Source organism: Dermochelys coriacea, chromosome 1 (assembly GCF_009764565.3).
Source record: "Dermochelys coriacea isolate rDerCor1 chromosome 1, rDerCor1.pri.v4, whole genome shotgun sequence".
NCBI lineage: Eukaryota > Metazoa > Chordata > Testudines > Dermochelyidae > Dermochelys > Dermochelys coriacea.
The window spans coordinates 353,042,603-353,063,170 of record NC_050068.2 but is presented as its reverse complement, the minus strand read 5'-3'; the positions used below and the strand labels follow the sequence as shown (position 1 = coordinate 353,063,170).

Below are 20,568 nucleotides of genomic sequence, written 5' to 3'. Positions count from 1 at the left end.
CCAAGACCTTTCCTACCTATGCCTGGGGGAGGGATTGGGGGAAGCCCAGTGAATACTGAAGGCACCCTGACCCCGGCAGCCAGCAGGGGATCCTCCTGGCGGAGCTCCCCATCCCTGGAGTGGAGGCAGCTGGAATGGGAGAGGGAGATGAAAATGAGGGAGCTGGAGGATCATGAAAAACAGCATCAGCATGAGCAAGAAGAGAAAGAGAAACAGAGGCAGCATGAATTGGAGCAGTGGAACCCTGGCTGAGGAGCAGTGGGGCCCCGGCTGCGGTGAGTGAGGGGGGACCCAAGACTGCAAGGAGCTTTGATAAGTGCTTCCTGGCCCAGCGTAAGGAGGGGGGACATAGATAACTTCCTGACGGCCTTTGAGAATGCCTGGAGATGCACAGAGTTGACCCTGCAGACAGGCTCCAGTTTCTCACCCCTTTACTGGACCCCAAAGCCGTGGAGGTGTACAGCCGAATGAAAGGGGCAGAGGCAGGGACTAAGAACTGTTCAAAAAGGCCCTGCTCCGTGAGTATGGGCTGACCCCCGAGATGTACCGGAAAAGGTTCCGGAGTCAGCGTAAAACGCCTGAAGTCACATACCTACAACTGGTCAACTGAATGCAGGGATATGCCCGCAAGTGGACAGCTGGGCCCACGCTAAAGAGGACCTGCTTGACCTAATCGTACTGGAGCAACTGTATGAACAGTGCCCCTCCGACCGGAGGCTACGGTTGGTGGACAAAAAGCTAGAGAACCCACAGCACGCAGGGCAGCTGGCTGATGAGTTTGTGAACAGTCGGTCAGGGGGTAATAGGGAGGAGTCCCAAAAGGCCCCCCACGATGAAGAGAGAGAGTCACCAGGGGACCTCCCAGCGGTGAAATATGGAGAACCCCCCCCCCCAAGGGGAACACCTGGTGTCGGAACCCTCCGACCCGCTAAATGGGCCAACGTGACATGAGCTGCTATCCCTGTGGCCAGAGAGGCCACATACGGACCCAGTGCCCCAGGCTCAGGGACAGACTGAGCAGACCCAACCTATCCAGGGTTAACTGGGTAGGGACCCAGCTGGACAAGGGGCAGACGGCCCAGGAAAGGGGGGCTGCCAGCTTACCACCTGCTCAGGAGGGAGTACCCCAGGCCAGTTCTGCCAGAGACTGGATGCTCTGGACTCAGGGTTCTTGGTTTACAGGGTGGCGCGGGGCTGTCCCTGCGGAGCGAGGGCCTTGTTCCCCTGGAGGTGGATGGGAGGAAGGTCAATGGATACTGGGATACGGGCACGGAGATGACGCTGGCCTGGCTTGAGGTGGTGGCCCCAGATCGGGTGGTGCCCAACACCTACCTGACCCTGACGGGGGTGGGTGGGACCCCATTCAAGGTGCCCGTGGCAAGTGTACACCTGAAAAGGGGGCCCAAGGAGGGCCCAAGGATGTGGGGGGGCACGACCATTTGCCCACTGAGGTTTTGATGGCGGGGGACCTAGAGGACTGGCCAAGCAACCCCCAGAACACCCTGGTGTGATCCGTAGCCAGAGCCGGCGAGGGGCACTGCGCCCCGACCTCGGAGAGGGTACCACACTAGAGGCGCAGGACCCTACCCTGGTGGGGAGGGAGCGCCGAGGGGCACGGCTCACAGAGGCTGTGGCCTCAGACCTGGCCAGCGAGAGGGAACCGGGCCCCATCCCCTCCCCAGCTGCTGAGTTCCAGGCCGAGCTGCAGAAAGATCCCTCCTTGCGGAAGCTCAGGGACCTGGCCGACCTCAGTGTGGTACGGACCATGAGGAGAGGTTGCCAGGAGAGGTTCCTGTGGGAGGAGGGGTTCCTGTACCGAGAATGGGCTCCCCCAGGGAAGTGGAGTCCTGTGGGGTCAGGAGGCAGCTGGTGGTACCCCAGAAGTATCGCCGCAAGCTCCTGTACCCGGCCCATGACATCCCCCTCTCAGGGCACCAGGGAATCCGGGCACCCGGCAGAGGCTGATACAGAACTTTCACTGGCCTGGGGTCTTTACCACTGTCCGGCAGTATTGCCGATCCTGTGACCCCTGTCAGAGGGTGGGGAAGGCCCAGGACAAGGGGAAAGCGGCTTTGAGACCTTTGCCCATCATAGAGGAACCTTTCCAGAAGGTGGCCATGGACATAGTGGGGCCTCTCAGCGAGACGACCCGGTTGGAGAAGAAATACATTCTGGTGGTGGTAGATTATGAACCAGCACCTGCAGGATTGGGACAAGTACTTACCTCCCCTGCTGTTCGCGTACAGGGAGGTACCCCAGGAGTCTACCAGATTTTCGCCTTTCAAACTGTTATATGGAAGGAGGGTGAGGGGCCCCCTGGACCTGATGAGAGACGAATGGGAGGGGAAGGCCACTCCCGATGCAGAGTCAGTGGTGGAGTATGTCCTGATCTCCCGAGAGAGACTTGCTGAACTCATGGGCCTGGCCAGGGAGAATCTGGCCGGAGCCCAGAAGAAGCAGAAGGTCTGGTATGACCGCACGGCGCGGGCCCGCGCCTACTCCACTGGGGATCTGGTGATGGTTCTCATCCCCGTGAGAAAGAACAAACTACAGGCCGCCTGGGAAGGCCCTTCCAAGGTTGTCAAGCAGCTAAATGAGGTAAACTATGTGGTGGAGCTGTCGAACCGGGCACACCACCGCCGTGTGTACCATGTGAATATGATGAAGCCATATTATGCCAGGGGGAATGTGGTGTTGGCCGTGTGTGGACATTGGGAGGAGCAGGGAGATGACCCTTTAGTAGATCTATTCCCTGGGACCAGAGCTGGTTCACCCCTGGAAACAATCCCCTCTTGGATCAGCTAACCCCTGCCCAGATCAGAGGGGTGCTGCATCCGTACCGACAGCTGTTTTCCAACCAGCCTGGACGCACGAATCTGACTGTCCACGGGTATAGACAGGATCACACCCGCCGATAAGATGTTCCCCCTTCCGAGTCACAGGGAAAACGGCTCAGGACCTGGAAAGAGAGGTCAGGAACATGCTGGCTTTGGGGGTGATCCAGCCATCTGCCAGCCCTTGGGCCTCACCGGTGGTGCTGGTCCCCAAAAAGGACGGGTCGAGCTGGTTCTGTGTGGACTATCGGAAGCTCAATGCCATCACTGTATCTGATTGCAACCCCATGCCCAGGCCTGACGAGCTCCCAGACAAATTGGGAGGAGCTCGATACCTCACCACCATGGACCTTACAAAGGGCTACTGGCAAGTGCGGCTGGATGCAGATGCCCGGCTGAAATCGGCCTTTATCACCCCTCTGGGGCTCTGAGTTCCTGACCCTGCCTTTCGGCCTCAAGGAAGCGCCGGCCACCTTCCAGCGCCTGGTGGATCAGCTACTGAGGGGGATGGAGAGTTTTGCTGTGGTGTATATTGATGACATCTGTGTCTTTAGCCAGACCTGGGAGGACCACGTGTCCCAGTTTAGACAAATGCTGGACCGACTCCAGGAGGCTGGGCTGACCATCAAAGCTGAGAAGTGCAAGGTGGGGATGACTGAAGGATCTTACCTGGGCCATCGGGTGGGGAGCGGCTGCCTAAAGCCAGAACCAGCTAAGGTGGAGGTGATCCGAGACTGGCCCGCTCCCCACACCAAAAAGCAGGTCCAGGCCTTTATTGGGTTGGCAGGATACTACCGAAGGTTTGTGCCCCGCTTTAGCGCCATAGCCACCCCCATCACCGAGCTATGCAAGAAAGGGAAGCCAGACAAGGTGGTCTGGACCGAGCAGTGCCAGGAGGCTTTCCAGGGGCTGAAGGAAGTTCTGGCCAGTGGCCCAGTTCTGGCAAACCCAGAGTTTGACAAGCCCTTTATGGTGTTCACCGATACCTCAGACACGGGACTGGGGGCGGTGTTAATGCAGAAGGATGAAAAGGGGGAGAGATACCCCATCGTGTACCTGAGGAAGAAGTTGCTACCCTGGGAGCAACACTACGCGGCCTTCGAGAAGGAGTGCCTGGCCATGGTGTGGGCCCTCAAGAAACTAGAGCCAGATCTCTTCAGGTGACGCTTCACCGTGTGCACCGACCACTCTCCCCTGACCTGGCTGCACCAGTGAAAGGAGCCAACGCCAAACTCCTGTGGTGGAGCCTGCTCCTGCAGGATTAGGACATGGACGTGGTCCACGTGAAGGGAAGTGCCAACATGATAGCGGATGCGTTTTCCCGGAGAGGGGGTCCTGAACTTCCCCAGGTCACTGGTCAGAGTGACCCCGCTCAGTTCAGTCTCAAAGTGGGGAGAGATGTGATGCAGCGGGGCAGGGGGGTGTTGCCTGGGAATGTGGCAGGAGAGTTTCACTGGGGTGGGAGACCTGAGAGCCTGTCACCTGAGCCAGGAGGGGGAGGGGGAGCTGACACCTCTGCCCTGGGAAAGGGGACAAAGGCTGCAGGAGGGAGCCTGCTGGGGGGGTTAGTTTCAGATTGGGGTTGGGTGGTGAAATGCAGGAAACCCCAGGGCTGGGGTCTAAGCTCCTGCCCCCCAGAAGGACTTGACTGAGGGGTCCTGGTTGTACCCCCAAGCTCTGTTTTAGACTGTGTTCCTATTGTCCAATAAACCTTCCATTTTACTGGCTGGGTGAGAGTCACAATGAATCCCAGGAAGAGGAGTGCAGGCCCCAGACTCCCCCAAACTCCGTGAGACATGGTCACATGTCCTGTGATACCTCATTCTTCATTACCACAGACTGGCCCACACCTACACCTACTGGGGAAGGCTTGCAGGTAACAGCCATTCACAGGTGATTGATTCTGAAGCACCCTTAATGGCTTCCACTTAATGGGTTTACATCAGTGATACAATTTTATATCTCAAAAAGAAAAGGAGTACTTGTGGCACCTTAGAGACTAACAAATTTATTAGAGCATAAGCTTTCGTGAGCTACAGCTCACTTCATCGTAGCTCACGAAAGCTTATGCTCTAATAAATTTGTTAGTCTCTAAGGTGCCACAAGTACTCCTTTTCTTTTTGCGAATACAGACTAACACGGCTGCTACTCTGAATTTTATATCTTATTTTCTTAACTCCAGACATAGAAATAAGACATGCAAACAAATAGGATGACCACACTCAGTAGATCATAAGTTTTGTAATGATACCTTATAAGAGACCTTTTGAATAAAGCATATCCCAGTTACATCATAGCCACACTCATCAGCATATTTCCATGAAACATTATGGAGTGCAACATCACAGTCACCATCTTTTCTTATCTCCCCATCCCAGAGGAGAGTTAACTCTTTCACACCCAGGGGCTAACAATACAAAGTGAGGGGAAACTGAGTCATGCATATATCCACAAAAATATTACAAGGAAGCCCAGGTTCTCCTCAGCGCTGATGTAATTAACTACTAGATCATAACACATATGCACAAGGGGAGGGTGAAGGCACCAGGCAACCTTCGTTCTGGCATTTTCTAACTCTTGAGGGCTTGGCTTTGCCATGCTAATGTTCTTCTAATTTCGTTTTGTGTGTGTAATTCTGTCTGCTCCTGATGGCTCTTCCCTCCTCTGCCAGTGGGGGTCAGCAGCCCTGGTGCTGTATGGATTGGGCACCCCGAGCACTAGGTGATGCCCTGAGGGGCTGGGGGACGAAGGCCTGGGAAGTGGAAGGGATAACCCAGGAGGCAGTGAGGGAACCCCCCCCCCCGCCCACCTCAGCCTTTGTGCTCCGGGAAGGGTGACCTGGACTGGAGCAGGACGGGGTCTGTGTCCTGCCTGGGGAGCAGCCCTTGCTCACACTGGGTCACTGACCGTGGCCCAGCCGAGCTCTCCAGCTGCTCCTCTCCCTGACTCTCTGCCTGGCCCAGACAGACATTGCTAGTGGAATTGCCCTGGGAAAGCTCTGGGTTAAATCCCAGGGAGAAGGTTTGTGAGCTGCAGTCTGGGAGCCCAGAGAGGCCCTGCGAGATCCCCCACTCTCCACATTCCCTGTCCCCATTAGCACGGGAGCCCAGCTCGGGCCCCCGCATGCTAGCCAGGAGGGCATTAGCTGGTGCTTTCTGCAGTGCAGGAAGGTTATCGACAGTTCCTACCGTGTGGCCAAGGCACTGGCAGACGACGTGGATTTCCACTTTTTCCAATTCACCAACTTCGGGAAGGGCCTGATCAAGCGATTCAAGATCAGTCCCGACGCCTTCATCCAGATCTCGCTGCAGCTGGCTCACTTCTGGGTAAGAGCCGCCTCGTGGCCCCATCTGTCTCTCCCTTTCCCTGCGTCTGTGGCTCTCTCTGTCTCTGGTGCCCACAGAGGCGGGTGCAGCTGGCTCGCCATTTTACTGTCATCCTACCAATGATTGGGGTGTTTCTTCAGGCCCCAGCTCTGGGAGTCCTGGGAGTGGCAGAGTCTCGGATGTTTCTAGCCCTTGTGGCTGCAGAGGAAAGGTTGACCATGTAAAACCCGAGTGACCCTCCTGGTCCCCACTGGCAGGGCGCGAGCAAAGGGGTGAGGGATGCGCTGCTCCGCTGGGGATCCCCCCGTGGGCACGAGGGGCAGGTAGCGTTCCTCAATCGCCCCCCTCCTCCATACACCCTCCTGCCCCCCGTCCCCAGCTCTGACCTGCCCCGTCTCCTTCCAGGACAAGGGCAGCTTCTGTCTCACCTACGAGGCGTCCATGACGCGCCTCTTCCGGGAGGGCAGAACGGAGACAGTGAGATCGTGCACCAGGGAGTCCACGGCATTCGTGCGGAGCATGATGGACCCGGCCCAGGGCGTGAGTGTGACCCATCCAGGCCCAGTCCCCGCCCCCCAGCCAGGCCCAGGGTCCCCCTGCGTCACCCAGCCAGGCCCAGCCCCTGCCCCCCAGCCAGACCCAGGGTCCCCCTGCATCCCCCCAGTCCCCACCCCCCAGCCAGGCCCAGGGTCGCCCTGTGTCACCCCGCCAGGCCCAGCCCCCACCCCCCAGCCAGGCCCAGGGTCCCCCTGCATCCCCCCAGTCCCCACCCCCCAGCCAGGCCCAGGGTCCCCCTGTGTCACCCCGCCAGGCCCAGCCCCTGCCCCCCAGCCGGGCCCAGGGTCCCCCTGCGTTACCCAGCCGGGCCCAGCCCCTGCCCCCTGCCTCCCTCCAGTCAGGCCCAGCCCCCCCAGCCCATGCCCCCCACCCACATCCCCCCAAACCAGGCCCAGGGCCACCCCTGTGTCCTCTCAGCCAGGCCTAGTCCCCTTCCCCTGCCCCCCCGCCCGTCCCAGGGCCTCCCCTGCTTCCCCTCCAGCGAGAGCCAGGGCCCTCCTTATGCCCCAACAGCCAGGCCCAGGGGTCCCACTGTATCCCCCCAGATAGGCCCAAGGCCTACCCCCCCAGCCCCACTATCCCCCACTGCTGGGCTAAGCCAGGGTCCTTCCCCCCTATGCTGTGCACTATGCTTGGTCCCATGGGGCGGGTAAGGGGGTGCTCTCCTCAGGGCAGAGCACAGTAGAAGACACCCCCTAGAGCCAGTGCACTCAGTCAGAGCCCTTGGTGGAGGGGGAGTGGCACAGGGAGCCTCAATAGGCCAGGGTCGAGTCCCCAGCCCGTACCCCCTGGAGGGAAGCTCCTGACCCCTGTGTCCCGGCTCTGCCCTGAGTGCGCCCCGTTCTCACTGCAGCAGCTGGAGCTCTGCAGCTCTTCCAGGTGGCAGCAGAGAAGCACCAACACATGTACCGCCTGGCCATGACGGGCGCTGGCATTGACCGACACCTCTTCTGCCTCTATGTGGTCTCCAGGTACCTGCGGGTGGAGTCGCCCTTCCTGGCACAGGTGAGGATTCCCTAGGCCACAGCCTGCCTGGGATGGGTATGCACCGGGACAGGGCAGCAGGGGCTGCACAGACAGGCAGGGTACGGCTGCTCCAGCCCTGCTTGCCCTGTGCCTCCCAAATGGTGCCAAGTAACCATGGCCCCGCCAGTGCCGTCTGCTGTTTGCACGGGGCCCTGTGGTGATCTGCCTTCCACCTATTCCCAGCTTCGAACTCGGAATCCGGGGAGAGGTCATCTCCAGGCCTGGTTCCAGCCCTGAGCGGGAGAGAGGGTATGGCAATGGAGAAAGGAACAGCAGAGGGGAGTAGAAGGGACATTAGAGGAAAGATAGTTGCCCTGCCAGTGACCCTAGCAGCCAGGTAGGCGACACAGGCACCAGAATGACTGTGCCCAACTGGGGGAGGAATCTGAGCGAAGCCAAGCAGAAACAACTAAGATGTCTGACCCCAAAGCAAGGAGCCTGGGTAACCAGGTGGACGAGGTAGAACGACTGGTGCAGGTGGTGAAAGCAGGTATTCTGGGGTAACAGAAACAAGGGGGAATAGTCGTCATGAGTAAGGCTAAGATTTTGTCATGGATAGTTTTAGTAAAAGTCACGGACAGGTCACGGGGAAAAAGAAAAATTCACAGACGCCGTGACCTGTCCGTGACTTTTACTAAAAATATCCCTGACAAAATGAGTGAGGGGATCTGCGGGTCCCCTCACTGCCTATGGAGCAGCTGCACAGGGGCTAGGAGCCGCCTGCAGCAGCTGGGGGCTGCAAAGTACCCCTGCCAACTGCAGCTCTGGGGGTCCCCTGCTGCTCGTGGGGGCTGGGAGCTGTGGGGTGCCCCCGCTTCCCATGTTGACCAGGAGTTGTGGGGTACCCCGTTGGTGGCAGTCCAGGAGCTCGGGAATTCCTCCACTGCCGGTGGCAGCCGGGGGCTTGGGTATTCTTCCCAGACAAGGTGAGCTCCCAGGCTGCTGCACTGGGCAGCGCAGCATGGGGAGGCGGTGACCAGCCCTCTGTGGAGAAAGAAGTGGGTCGGGACTATTTAGAAAAGCTGGACAAGCACAAGTCCATGGGGCCGGATGCGCTGCATCCGAGAGTGCTAAAGGAGTTGGTGGATGTGATTGCAGAGCCATTGGCCATTATCTTTGAAAACGCGTGGTGATTGGGGGAGGTCCTGGACAATTGGAAAAAGGCAAATATAGTGCCCATCTTTAAAAAAGGGAAGAAGGAGGATCCGGGGAACTACAGACTGGTCAGCCTCACCTCTGTCCCTGGAAAAATCATGGAGCAGGTCCTCAAGGAAACCATTTTGAAACACTTGGAGGAGAGGAAGGTGATCAGGAACAGTCAAGATGGATTCACCAAGGGCAAGTCATGCCTGACCAACCTGATAGCCTTCTATGATGAGATAACTGGCTCTGTGGATATGGGGAAAGCGGTGAACCTGATGTACCTTGACTTTAGCAAAGCTTTTCATACGATCTCCCACAAAAACAATGAGGAGTCCGGTGGCACCTTAAAGACTAACAGATTTGGGCATAAGCTTTCATGGGTGATAAACCCACTTCTTCAGATGCATGGAGTGAAAATTACAGATACAGGCATAAATATACTGGCACATGAAGAGAAGGAAGCTACCTTACAAGTGGAGAACCAGTGCTGACAAGGCCAATTCAGTCAGGGTGGATGTGGTCCACTCCCAATAATTGACGAGGAGGTGTTAATACCAAGAGAGGGAAAATTGCTTTTGTAGTGAGCCAGCCATTCCCAGTCCCAATTCAAACCCAAACTGATGGTGTTAAGTTTGCAAATGAATTTTAGTTCTGCTGTTTCTCTTTGAAGTCTGTTTCTGAAGTTTTTTTGTTCAAGTATAGCTACTTTTAAATCTGTTATTGAGTGTCCAGGGAGATTGAAGTGTTCTCCTAATGGCTTTTGTATGTTACCATTCCTGCAAATACTCACCAGCAACTACACATCACAGAAACACTAACCCAGGGACCAAGCCCTGTAACAAACCCCGTTGCCAACTCTGTCCCCATATCTACTCTAGCAACACAGGTGTTGGTCCTGCTTTGAGCAGGGGGTTGGACTATATGACCTCCTGAGGTCTCTTCCAACCCTAATCTTTTATGATTCTATGATTCCCCCACTGCCCATGGCAGCCGGGGGCTCGGGGGCCCTCTGCCAGGGGCTTGGGGATTCTCCCGCCACCCACGGTGGCTGGGGGATCAGGGAGTCACGTGCCGCCTGTGGTGGCCGGGGCTCAGGGGTTTCCCTACTGGTGGCCAGGGGTCCTCTGCCGGTGGGGGTTTAGGGGTTCCCCCATCACCCACAGGCGCCAGGGACTCAGAGGTTCCCCACTGCCCGCAGCAGCTTGGAGCTCTGGCGGCCGCCAGAGGTGCTGGGGTACCCCACAGCTCCCTGCCTCCGCTGGAGGTGGGGGACCATGCAGCTCCCGACCACCGCAGGCTGAAGTCATGGAGGTCACTGGAAGTCATGGATTCTGTGACTTCCGTGACTTCTGTGACTAAATCGTAGCCTCAGTTGTGAGTGGAGCACAGGTATTGAAGGGCATATGCTGTTTAGCAGAGACAGAAACAAAGCCAAGATGGTGGAGTGGCACTGCATGTTAATGATGAGTAGGCTGTAAAGAAATGATGGAGTGAGTAAAACAGAATCTAGATATAGATCGGAGGACAAGTGCTACTAATAATGGCAGAGCCCAGATATTCCTGGCTGTGATGGCTGGCAGATGTCTTCACCAGATACTCACTGAACCCACAAGAGGTGATGCCATTGTAGACTTTGTACTGGGAAGTGGCAAGGCCCTCACAGAAGAGCTGGTTGTAGGGGACGACCTTGGTTCGAATGATTACAAGTTAATTCATCTTAAACTAAATGGAAGGATAAGCAAAAATAGATCTGCAGCCAGGGTCCTTGATTTTAGAAGATCAAACTCTAAAAACATGAAGGGAATGAGTCAGGGAAGTGGACTGGACTGAAGAACTCAAGGATCTGAATGTGGAGGAGACCTGGAATCACTTTAAATCAAAGTTGCAGAAGCTCTTTGAAGCCTGCATCCCAAGCAAGGGGAAAACATTTGCAGGGAAGGGTTGCAGACCAAGCATCTCAAACAGGTGTTTAGAGAAAGCCGAAAGCCTACAAGGTGTGGAAGAAGGAAGGGATCAGCAAGGAAAGCTGCCTCTTGGAGGTCAGGAAGTGTAGGGATAAAGTGAGAACTGCCAGCAGCCAAGTAGAGGTGGACCCTGCAAAGGGAATTAAAACTGATAGTAAAAGGTTCTAGCGCCATATAAATAAAAAGAAAACAAAAGAAGAAAAGTGGAACCACGAAGCACTGAGGATAGGGTGGAGATTAAAGAGAATCTAGGCCTGGCCCAACACCTAACAAATACTTTGCCTCTGTTTTTAATGAGGGTAATGAAGAGCTTAGGGGCAGTGGCAGGCTGGCTAATGGGAATGAGGATATGGAAGTAGAAATTACCACATCCGAGGTGGAAGTCAAACGCAAACTGCTTCATGGGACTAAATCGTGAAGGGCAGATAATCTCCATCCAAGAATATTAAAGGAACGGGCACATGAAATTGCAAGCCCAGTAGCAAGGATTTTTAATGAATCTATAAACTCGGGGGTCGTACCCTATGACTGGAGAATTGCTAAGATAGTTCCTATTTTTAAGAAAGGGGAAAATGTGATTTGGGAAACTACAGGCCTGGAAGTCAACTGCACGTGAGGTCTCGGAAAAAAATTCCGAAAGAGGAAGTAGTTAAGGACATAGAGGTAAACAGTAACTGGGATAAAATACAACCTGGTTCTACGAAAGGGAGATCATGCCAGACCAACCCGATCTCCTTCTCTGAGAAGACACCTGGTTTTTTAGACAAAGGAAATGCAGTAGGTTTAATCGACCTGGATTTCAATACATCATTGGCAGGTGGCTAAAGAACTGGTTAAAGGGGCATCTACAAGGGGTCACACTGAAAGGTGACCTGTCAGGCTGGAGGGAGGTTACTAGTGGAGTTCCTCAGGGATCGGTCTTGGGTCCAATCTGTTTAACACACACGCACACCCTGCACACACACATGCACACCCTAGCATGCCTTACACACAGCACCATGCACACCCCCCTCCACACACATGCACACCCTACCCACCCACCTGACAAGTGTACAAACACCCCCTCACCCACGCTCATCTGGTAACGCCCCCACAAACCAAGTGAGCTCCTTCTGCTGGAGGCTGGGAAGAGAGGGCCGGAGCCTTGTTGGTCTCTCCATGTTCACATACTCTGGCAGGAGGCTGCCTCTGGACCGGGATAGACAGAAGCTGGCCCGTCCTGTGAGCTCCCCTCTGGCATCTGCCTGCCCCTATTCAACCTCCCCTGTGCAAAACTGCTCATGTCCATTTCTGCCCTTGTGGCACTGGGGGCTCTTACAAAAAGCCAGAAAAGGGCCAAGTGCTGAGACTCAGCCGGGGATCCAGGGTGAACGCCTTGTGTGCTGGGGCTGGCAGTCTGGGCCCTGGGCTGTGGCTATGGGCTGGCAGCTCGGCTCTGGGCAGTGCTGGGCTCTGGACGGGAGGGCCCTGGGCCCAGCTCAGGTCTCTGCAGAGATTGGAGCCCCGCGCTGGAGGGGAGGTGGGGCTGGCAAGGGCATGGTGCTCACCGGAGATTGGTTCTGTGCAGGTGCTGGCTGAGCCCTGGCGTCTCTCCACCAGCCAGACTCCCCAGCAACAGATCAAAATGTTTGATATGGAGAAGAATGAGGATCACGTCTCCTCCGGAGGCGGCTTCGGCCCAGTGAGTTTTACTCCCACCCTGGGGCTTCCATGCTCTGCCCGGGCAGGGTATGAGCGTATGGGACTGCACCTGGGTGGGTGGGGAGGGTACTTGGGCAAATGTAGGCTTGGAAGGGCACTTCAGGGGGTGCAGGGGCTGGGCGGGGGGGTGCCCTGGGTACAGCAAGGGGGACAGGGCACCTCTGGTCTCTGCAGCAGCTGGGCAGGTGGATGTCCTGGGTACACCATGGGGGACGGGGCACCTCTAGTCTCTGCAGGGCCTGCATGGGCAGGAGTCCCAACTGGGACAGTTGGTGGAGCGAGGCTGCTCCGTGCGAGTGAGGGCAGCAAGCGTGACTCTATTGTTTCTCAGGGAATCTGGCATTGCTGCAGCTCACAGGGCATCAGCCCGTGAATACCCTGTCCAGCCCAGCACCCAGCTACCAGCCCCCACTGCCTGTGCTGGGACCGGGCAGGGTCTGAGCGGCACATATATAAATGGGAGTCAACAGTGTAACACGGTTGCAAAAAAAGTGAACATCATTCTGGGCTGTATTAGCAGGAGTGTTGTAAGCAAGACACAAGAAGTAATTCTTCTGCTCTGCTCTGCGCTGATTAAACTCAGCTGGAGTGTTGTGTCCAGTTCTGGGGGCCGCATTTCAGGAAAGATGTGGACAAATTGGAGAAAGTCCAGAGAAAGGCAACACATATGATGAAAGGGCTAGAAAACATGGCCTATGAGGGAAGATTGAAAAAATTGGGTTTGTTTAGTCTGGAGAAGAGAAGATGGAGAGGGGACATGAGAACAGTTTTCAAGTACATAAAAGGTTGTTACAAGGAAGAGAGAGAAAAATTGTTCTCCTTAACCTGAGGACAGGACAAGAAGCTCTGGGCTTAAATTGCAGCAAGGGAGGTTTAGGTTGGACGTTAGGAAAAACTTCCCAACTGTCAGGGTGGTTAAGCCCTGGGATAAATTGCCCAGGGAGATTGTGGAATCTCCATCATTGGAGATGTTTAAGAGCAGGTTGGACAAACCCCTGTCAGGGATGGTCTAGATAATACCTAGTCCTGCCAGGAGTGCAGGGGACTGGACTAGATGACCTCTCGAGGGCCCTTCCACTTCTCTGATTCTGTGATGACTCCAGCTTGCTGAGCACAGAGCTGGGCACAGGGCACCCACCCTGAGGTTGTTCCTGAGTCTGGCTCGCCGGGTGGCCCAACTGAGGTTGCACCACCCACAGTCAGTGGCTCCAGCCCCTTCCTCCAGGCTGCATTCCCTCTTGGTGCTCCATCTGCCTCTCTCTGACTGTCCCTGCAGGTGGCTGACGACGGATACGGCGTCTCTTACATCATTGCTGGCGAGAACCTGATCACCTTCCACATCTCCAGCAAGTTCTCCAGCCCCGAAACGGTCAGAGTCCCCCCAAGGCCTGGATGCGCACAGACTGCCTAGCCGATAGGTGCCAGGCTAGGAACCCCACCTGGGCCTCGTGGCCCACAGCATTCATGACTCTCCCTAGGAGATGAGCCCTGGGGTACACCTAGCCAGCCGGAGGGCAGCCCTGAGAGGGGACACTGGGTCTGAGAGCCCTCCCTGGGGCATGCTGTCTTTTAGCTTGTCACTATCCCCAGTTTCCACTGCCACACACAGCCACATGGGAATTGGCAGAGTGGATCATCCCCAGGGGCCCATCTTGCTCCATCTCTGATGGGCCAGGACCAGGACCTTCAGAGGGAGGGGCAAGGATTCTGGAATAATGTGCCCTGGGAGAAGTGTCTCCCAGCCTGTTCGGTTATGGGCTGGCTCATACCTGTTGGCAGGTCTTCCCTTCTGTGTTTGTCAGGCCTATTCTAAGCAGGGATGTTCCTGTTATCCGGGCCAATGCCTGACCTTTGTTTGAACCTCACTAAGTTGTACTCTCTCTGGCATCTTGTGGCAGCGAGTTCCACGGGTTAATTATAACATGGTGTAAGAAAAACATTTCCTTTGATCTGTGTAAACGTGCTGCCTGTCTGTGCCCTTGTGTGTCCCCTAGCTCCTCTGTTTTGGGACAGCACGTGAGAGCATCCTGCCCCTGCCCATTTGTGTCCTTTCAACATTTCCTACCTCTGGCACATTGCCTCTTCTTCAGCTCCTGTCTAAACAGCCAGACTCTCCAGCCACTAAGAGATCTTGCCACCCGTCCCTGGCCCCTCGATCCCTGCGGTTCCCTACCGGATGGGCGAGCATGTAGCTCCTTCCCCTGGCCCTGCAGACTGTGGGCATTGTCCCTGTGACTCGCCTGGGGGCCAGATCTCCCTGCTGTCCCAGCAGACATCTATCTCTGGATGCCCTGTCTTCTGTGGGTGCTGCACATGGGGTGGGTGCAGCTCTGGGGACTGGGTTAGGGTCAAGCCTGCCGTCTGGGCCATAAGAGCACCAGTCAGGATCTCAAAAAGAAAAGGAGGACTTGTGGCACCTTAGAGACTAACAAATTTATTTGAGCATAAGCTTTCGTGAGCTACAGCTCACTTCTAATGCACACTGGCCGAGGGCCGGGAGGGTTTGCAGATCACTCACCAAGTGGGCTTAGAAGCAGCTGTTGCAGGACCCGCCTCACCTTGCAGCTGAGGTGTGTGCGGGGGAGGGGGAGCTCTGTTGGGGCCTCCGACTCCCTCCTGTTCCTGTTCCACTGACCCTCGTCCCTGTCCCACCCTGTCCTGTAATAGCACCCCCACTTCCAGAGCAGGATGGGCCCCTCCCGCTCCACATCCAGCAGCCCCCCCCGCCCCGCAATGCCATGGGTCTGAGAACTGTGACGGCCTGAGGCTTCTCAAGCTTTCCCCCGCTGCTCCTGCCCCCTGCTAACCCATGTCTCTAGCTGGGACCCATGTTAACCAGTACCCCATCTCCTCTTCCACCACAGGACTCCAGACGGTTTGGGAGGAACATCCGCCAGGCCATGCGAGACATTGCAGACCTCTTCAACCTTCCTGCCAACAAGGTGGCCAACTGACCCCGCACCGTGGGAGGGGCGACGGCCCCTGTGCCGGAGACGCGTGAGGCTGGCCCCAGGGACAAGAACACCAGGCGAGCTGGCAGGGCTGCCCCTCCGGTGCCAGCGCTCGCCCTGCGGTGGGTCCGTGCCTGTCGGAGCCCACCCAGCCAGCCACGGGGACCTGGGGATGCACAAAACCACGGGAGCGGGTGAGGGAGATTTCCTCCCTCGATGTTACCGATAAAGAAGGCTCTTTGTGTAATGCCAACCTGGCTGCCGGGTGCTGCACTCTGCCCGGGACTTGGGGGGACAGACAGAAGGAAGCTCCTGGAGAAAGATGGGCAAGCATCCCCAATGTCACAGGCCAGGGGAATGGCAGATCGGGGAACAGGGCCAGCCTGGGCCTCTCTACCACGTCCTGATGGCCAAGGGGAGTCCAGCTCTGTCCGAGAGGGGAGGGACGGGGGTGACAGATTCTGGCCAGGCTGGTGGCTGGGCCTTTGGGAAGGAAGCCACTGGAAGTCTGGTCTAAATGGGACTTGGCTGGGCTTGGGGTGGTTTATGGGGTGGGGGCACCAGTGGGGTATGGTATGGGGTTATGTGGCCCTGGCTGGGTATGGGGTGTCAGTGGCATGTGGGATGGAGTAAGGGGGCTCTGGCTGTGTATGAGGGTAAGTTTTTGTGGGATGGGGTGATGGGGCTCTGGCTGGTTTGGGGGTGTGGGAGATGGGGTGACGGGCTCTGGGTGGGTATTGGGGGTCAGTGGGGTGTGAGATGGGGATGGGGCTCTGGCTGGCTTTGGGGGTTCAGTGGGGTGTGGGATGGGGTGATGGGCTCTGGCTGGTTATGGGGGTCAGTGGGGTGTGGATGGTGTGATGTGGGTCTGGCTGGGAAGTGGGGAGTCAGTCGGATGGGGGATTGGGTGTTGGGGCTCTGGCTGAGTATGTTGGTTCAGTGGGATTTGGGATGGGGTGATGGGGCTGGCTATGGGGGTTCAGTGAGTTTGGGATGGGGTGTTGGGGTTCTGGCTGGTTATGGGGGTCAGTGGGATGGGAGATGGGGTGTTGGGGCTCTGGCTGGGTATGTTGGTTCAGTGGGATTTGGGATGGGGTGTTGGGGCTCTGGCTGGCTATGGGGGTTCAGTGAGGTTTGGGATGGGTGATGGGGTTCTGGCTGGTTATGGGGGTCAGTGGGATGGGAGATGGGGTGTTGGGGCTCTGGCTGGCTATGGGGGTTCAGTGAGGTTTGGGATGGGGTGATGGGGTTCTGGCTGGTTATGGGGGTCAGTGGGATGGGAGATGGGGTGTTGGGGTTCTGGCTGGGTATGTTGGTTCAGTGGGATTTGGGATGGGGTGTTGGGGCTCTGGTTGGCTATGGGGGTTCAGTGAGGTTTGGGATGGGGTGATGGGGTTCTGGCTGGTTATGGGGGTCAGTGGGATGTGGGAATGTGTCCGGTACAGAATGTGGGTGCCACGCAGCCTGCCTGTTCAGCCATAGGGTCCCCCTCCCCGATATCGCTGCCTCACTGAGGGAAAGGCACCGACCCACGATGATTGCGCGGAGCGTAGCACCATAGGAGCTGAACACACGGGTGCACCAGCCCCAAAGCATCCATGGCAAAAGTAGTGGGTGCTCAGCACCCAGCGGCAGCCCCTCCGAGCTCACCCCACCCCTCCCAGTGCCTCCCACCTGCCACAGATCAGCTGTTCCACTGCGTGCAGGAGGCACTGGCAGGAGGGGGAAGAGTGGGGCAGGAAGAGGCGGAATGAGAGCGGGAAGAGGTGGGGCAGAGTGGGGCCTTGGGGGAAGGGGTGGGGTGGGGCCTTGGAGTGAGGGTCGAGCTCCCCCCGGGGAAACCAGGAAGTCGGCACCTCTGTCCAGCGCTCCAAGAATATGCCATGGAGATTAAACACGTCAAGGGCAAAGAGAGCACCGTGGCCAACGCCCTGGCCAGGCAAGAGGGCAGAGGCCTGCAGAGCGACTAGTTGCTGACCCTACAGCATCAAGGTCAGGGGGCGGAAGGGCACAGACATTCCCAGGCAGGTACATTTCAGCTGTGTCCAAACATCCTCCCAGGGTTTCCCTGCAGGGGGTCATGTGGGGTCTCCACCAAAAGCTAAGAACTAGCCGTTTGTGGTGGTTATGGCAGGTTTGTACGGGAAACCCCTTTAGAGTCACGTACCGTGGACTACTGGTTCCCAAACCATTGGAGGTGCTCAGCTAACACTGAGAACAGGTGCCAAACCTCGGCCTGGCCCAGCCCTGGGTTTACAGGTGGAGCCAGATGCAGGCCGAGCTCTAACTAAGCTAAAAGAACCCCGGGGCAGGACTCTGAACGGGGGACCCTCTGGACTGAGCAGTTCATGAAGAGCCCTGATTGTGAAAAGGGCACAAGAGGTTATCCAGTACGGGGGGGTTTTATGCTTATAAGAACATGGGATCTTTTCAGGGGAAAAGGCAGTATGCCGCATTTATTGAAGATTCAACAATTAGCATATGCATTCAGTCACACACACACAGTCCCGCCACTCAATGTTATAGTTACCGGTCCACAGTCCGGATCAATCTAGTGGCCAGCACGTTGATCACGGGTAGGGAGGAGCCGAGTTCTGTCGGTCAAGACATGATGCTCCATGGAAGTCTTGGCAGGACCAACCCAAAGTTTCATGGCAAGGCCCCCTATTTCTATAGTGATTTTCCTTTATTGGGGCCAATGAGTTTTGCACCGTCATGCTGTAATCAATTGTTGTTTGACGAGTGCTTTTTTTCTTAAATTGTCCTTCTTATCCTTTATCTTGTTCTTTCATCAGGTCTCTCAGGGAGTTACCCCAGGCTGGTTTTGATCATAGCTATCTTGTCCCCATTGATAGGTGCCTGTCTCATCTTTAGAGTCGTCAATATGCCCTCCTCTGACATTTCAATAGGGGCGTGTTGTAATCTCCTCTTGGTTCCTCCCTAGAATATCTGGTTCAGTGATGACCTTCACACTTATCTCATAACACACATTCCTCATTCACACACAAAACAGAACTGATTTACACAGAACATTTTGAACAGGAACATCAAATTGCAATGCAAAAGAAAAACAATCATGGCATTTTTTTACATATTTTAAAATGCTAAGCCTACAACAAAGTGGTGACCCTCAAAGGTCTGTTACTGCCTTGAAATCAGTCCAGACACACACAAATTCTGGCTGATGCATCTCTACCAATGGCCCATTAGGCCGTTCCTTTCTGCTACTCAGAAAGGGTGGCTGGCAGGATATGGTCAAATCAATAGATTTGATACATGCTACATGATTATCTTATTAGGCTTTATCCTTCATTCTAAATTATACAAAATACAAACATAAAATCCTACTACTACGGGGGCACTCTGCCAGGGAACATCCCTGAAAAGTGGGTCCTGCGCTCTGGCCTGGACAAGCGCTGGACACAGTGACCACTGGTGACGGGACTTGTCAATCAGTACAGGCTCCAGGCTACATTTTATGGTGTTTTTTCACCTGTAACCTCATGTTTCCCACCCTTTTCCTGGCTGGTGTTTGAATCAGCACTGAGTGCTGCATGCTCCTGAGGGGGCTGAACTGAGGCTTAGCCAGTGACCTGGGGGCTCTGCTCCCTCGGCGGCAGCAGCTCTGTGTGTGGTGTGTGTCCAGAAGTCAAGTCACTGGACACTGGCATGTAAGGCAGTGAGGCGCACAACCAGGTTGGAGGGACCTGTGCTCCGGGGCCAGAGCAGAACTGTGTCAGCTAACTGTCTCCATTGACTTAGCCACAGGCTTACTCTCTCTGCCCAGGCCTCTCTTAGGGAGCCTGAGGACGGGGGTATGGGAATTGCCGGCTTGCGGAAGGAAGGAGTGGGCCTTGCAGAGCCCAGAGGGGGTGTCTGTACTGCCACTGGCCAGTAGTTTGGGGTGAGTTTCTCCCAGTGGGAACTGACACGTCTCCCTCATGTTGTAAGCAGGTGGTAGTGATTCACCCTGTACCCCTAGGGTAACCCCAAAAGTGGCACAGTTCCCACCCCCCTGGGGGGCGGGGGAGGAAAAACAGACAGGTTTCATTGGGAATTTTGACAAAAATTGGAACAAAATTTTGAACAGACAAAATGTGGTTTTGAACTAGGTCATTACAGTGTGAGGGAGTCAGCCCCTGTCCCAGCTCTGGGCCCGGGAACCTGCAGGAAGCCCCAGGGGTCACTGGGGCAGGCTGGGGCCACTGGGACAGGCAGGTCCTTCCCTTCGCTGTTAGGGGCATGTGTAAGTGAGCAGAACCTGCCCTCTCTGCTCCGCTGTGGGGCTCCTCCCCCAGCTCTTCCTGCCCTCCCCATGGAGGTGCTAAGGGGAATAGAACCAGACTTGGCCTGACCTTAATTACTGAGCCTAGGGCCAAGGAGTCTGGGAATCTCCCATGAGCCTCTGCATAGCCAGACACCCTGTGGGTCTTGGGCCCCTTCAGCCTCGAGGAAGAAACTGTCTAGTACAGCTGAGAATGCGGCCAGGTCCTGGAGAAGACACTTCTGGGGCAGAGCTGACCGGCGTCTCCCTCAGAAGGGGTTATTCCCCCCCCCAGGTGATCAACACCCCAGAAATAGGGCCCAGGGTGGTACAGGACTGGCCCACGGTCACACGGGAAATTCATGGCAGCCACAGATACAGACCCCACATCCCCTGAAAGCCAGGCCAGGCTTCTGCCTGAACAGCGACTCAGAGGGAGTGGGGCTGGCACCAGGCAGGGGGAGAAATGTAGACGAGCACATTTGAGATGCACAGAACAGCCTGCTGCAGAGAGTTTATTATCAGCCCAGGACACCACGATCGCGGAGGAGACAAGGGGTGGGGTGGGGCCAAGCGAGACTGACCCAGAGACCCAGGGGAGAGGGGTGTGATGGAGAAGGGTCTTTGCAGCTGGGGCCATGGGCTCTGCTGTCCTGGAGGAGCCGGGGATGGCCCCCAGTGCAGTCACAGCAGCAGCCGAGTGGCCAGGACGTGTCTGCTAACAGTGGCTGCTCCCTGCCCGAGGGGCCTGGCTCGCTCACACCCCAGGTGCGGAGCGCTCCCTGCAGGCTCAGCCCGGTC

General features: G+C 56.4%; 1 protein-coding gene across 2 annotated transcripts in view; it reads left to right on the top strand.

Annotated features, from left to right (window-relative positions):
- CPT1B (carnitine palmitoyltransferase 1B) overlaps positions 1-15,750 on the top strand; it is a 53,076-nt gene extending 37,326 nt beyond the window's left edge. The window contains exons 14-19 of one of the 2 annotated variants that reach the window (XM_038386849.2): positions 5,996-6,160; positions 6,566-6,704; positions 7,575-7,723; positions 12,419-12,532; positions 13,829-13,921; positions 15,417-15,750. In XM_038386849.2, coding sequence (XP_038242777.2) covers positions 5,996-6,160; positions 6,566-6,704; positions 7,575-7,723; positions 12,419-12,532; positions 13,829-13,921; positions 15,417-15,506 — 750 coding nt within the window. In that variant the 3' untranslated portion in view covers positions 15,507-15,750. Of the gene's footprint in view, positions 1-5,995; positions 6,161-6,565; positions 6,705-7,571; positions 7,724-12,418; positions 12,533-13,828; positions 13,922-15,416 lie in introns of those variants that run through there. The other variant, XR_005290544.2, reaches the window with a different exon arrangement.
- Positions 15,751-20,568: the final 4,818 nt, after the last annotated feature.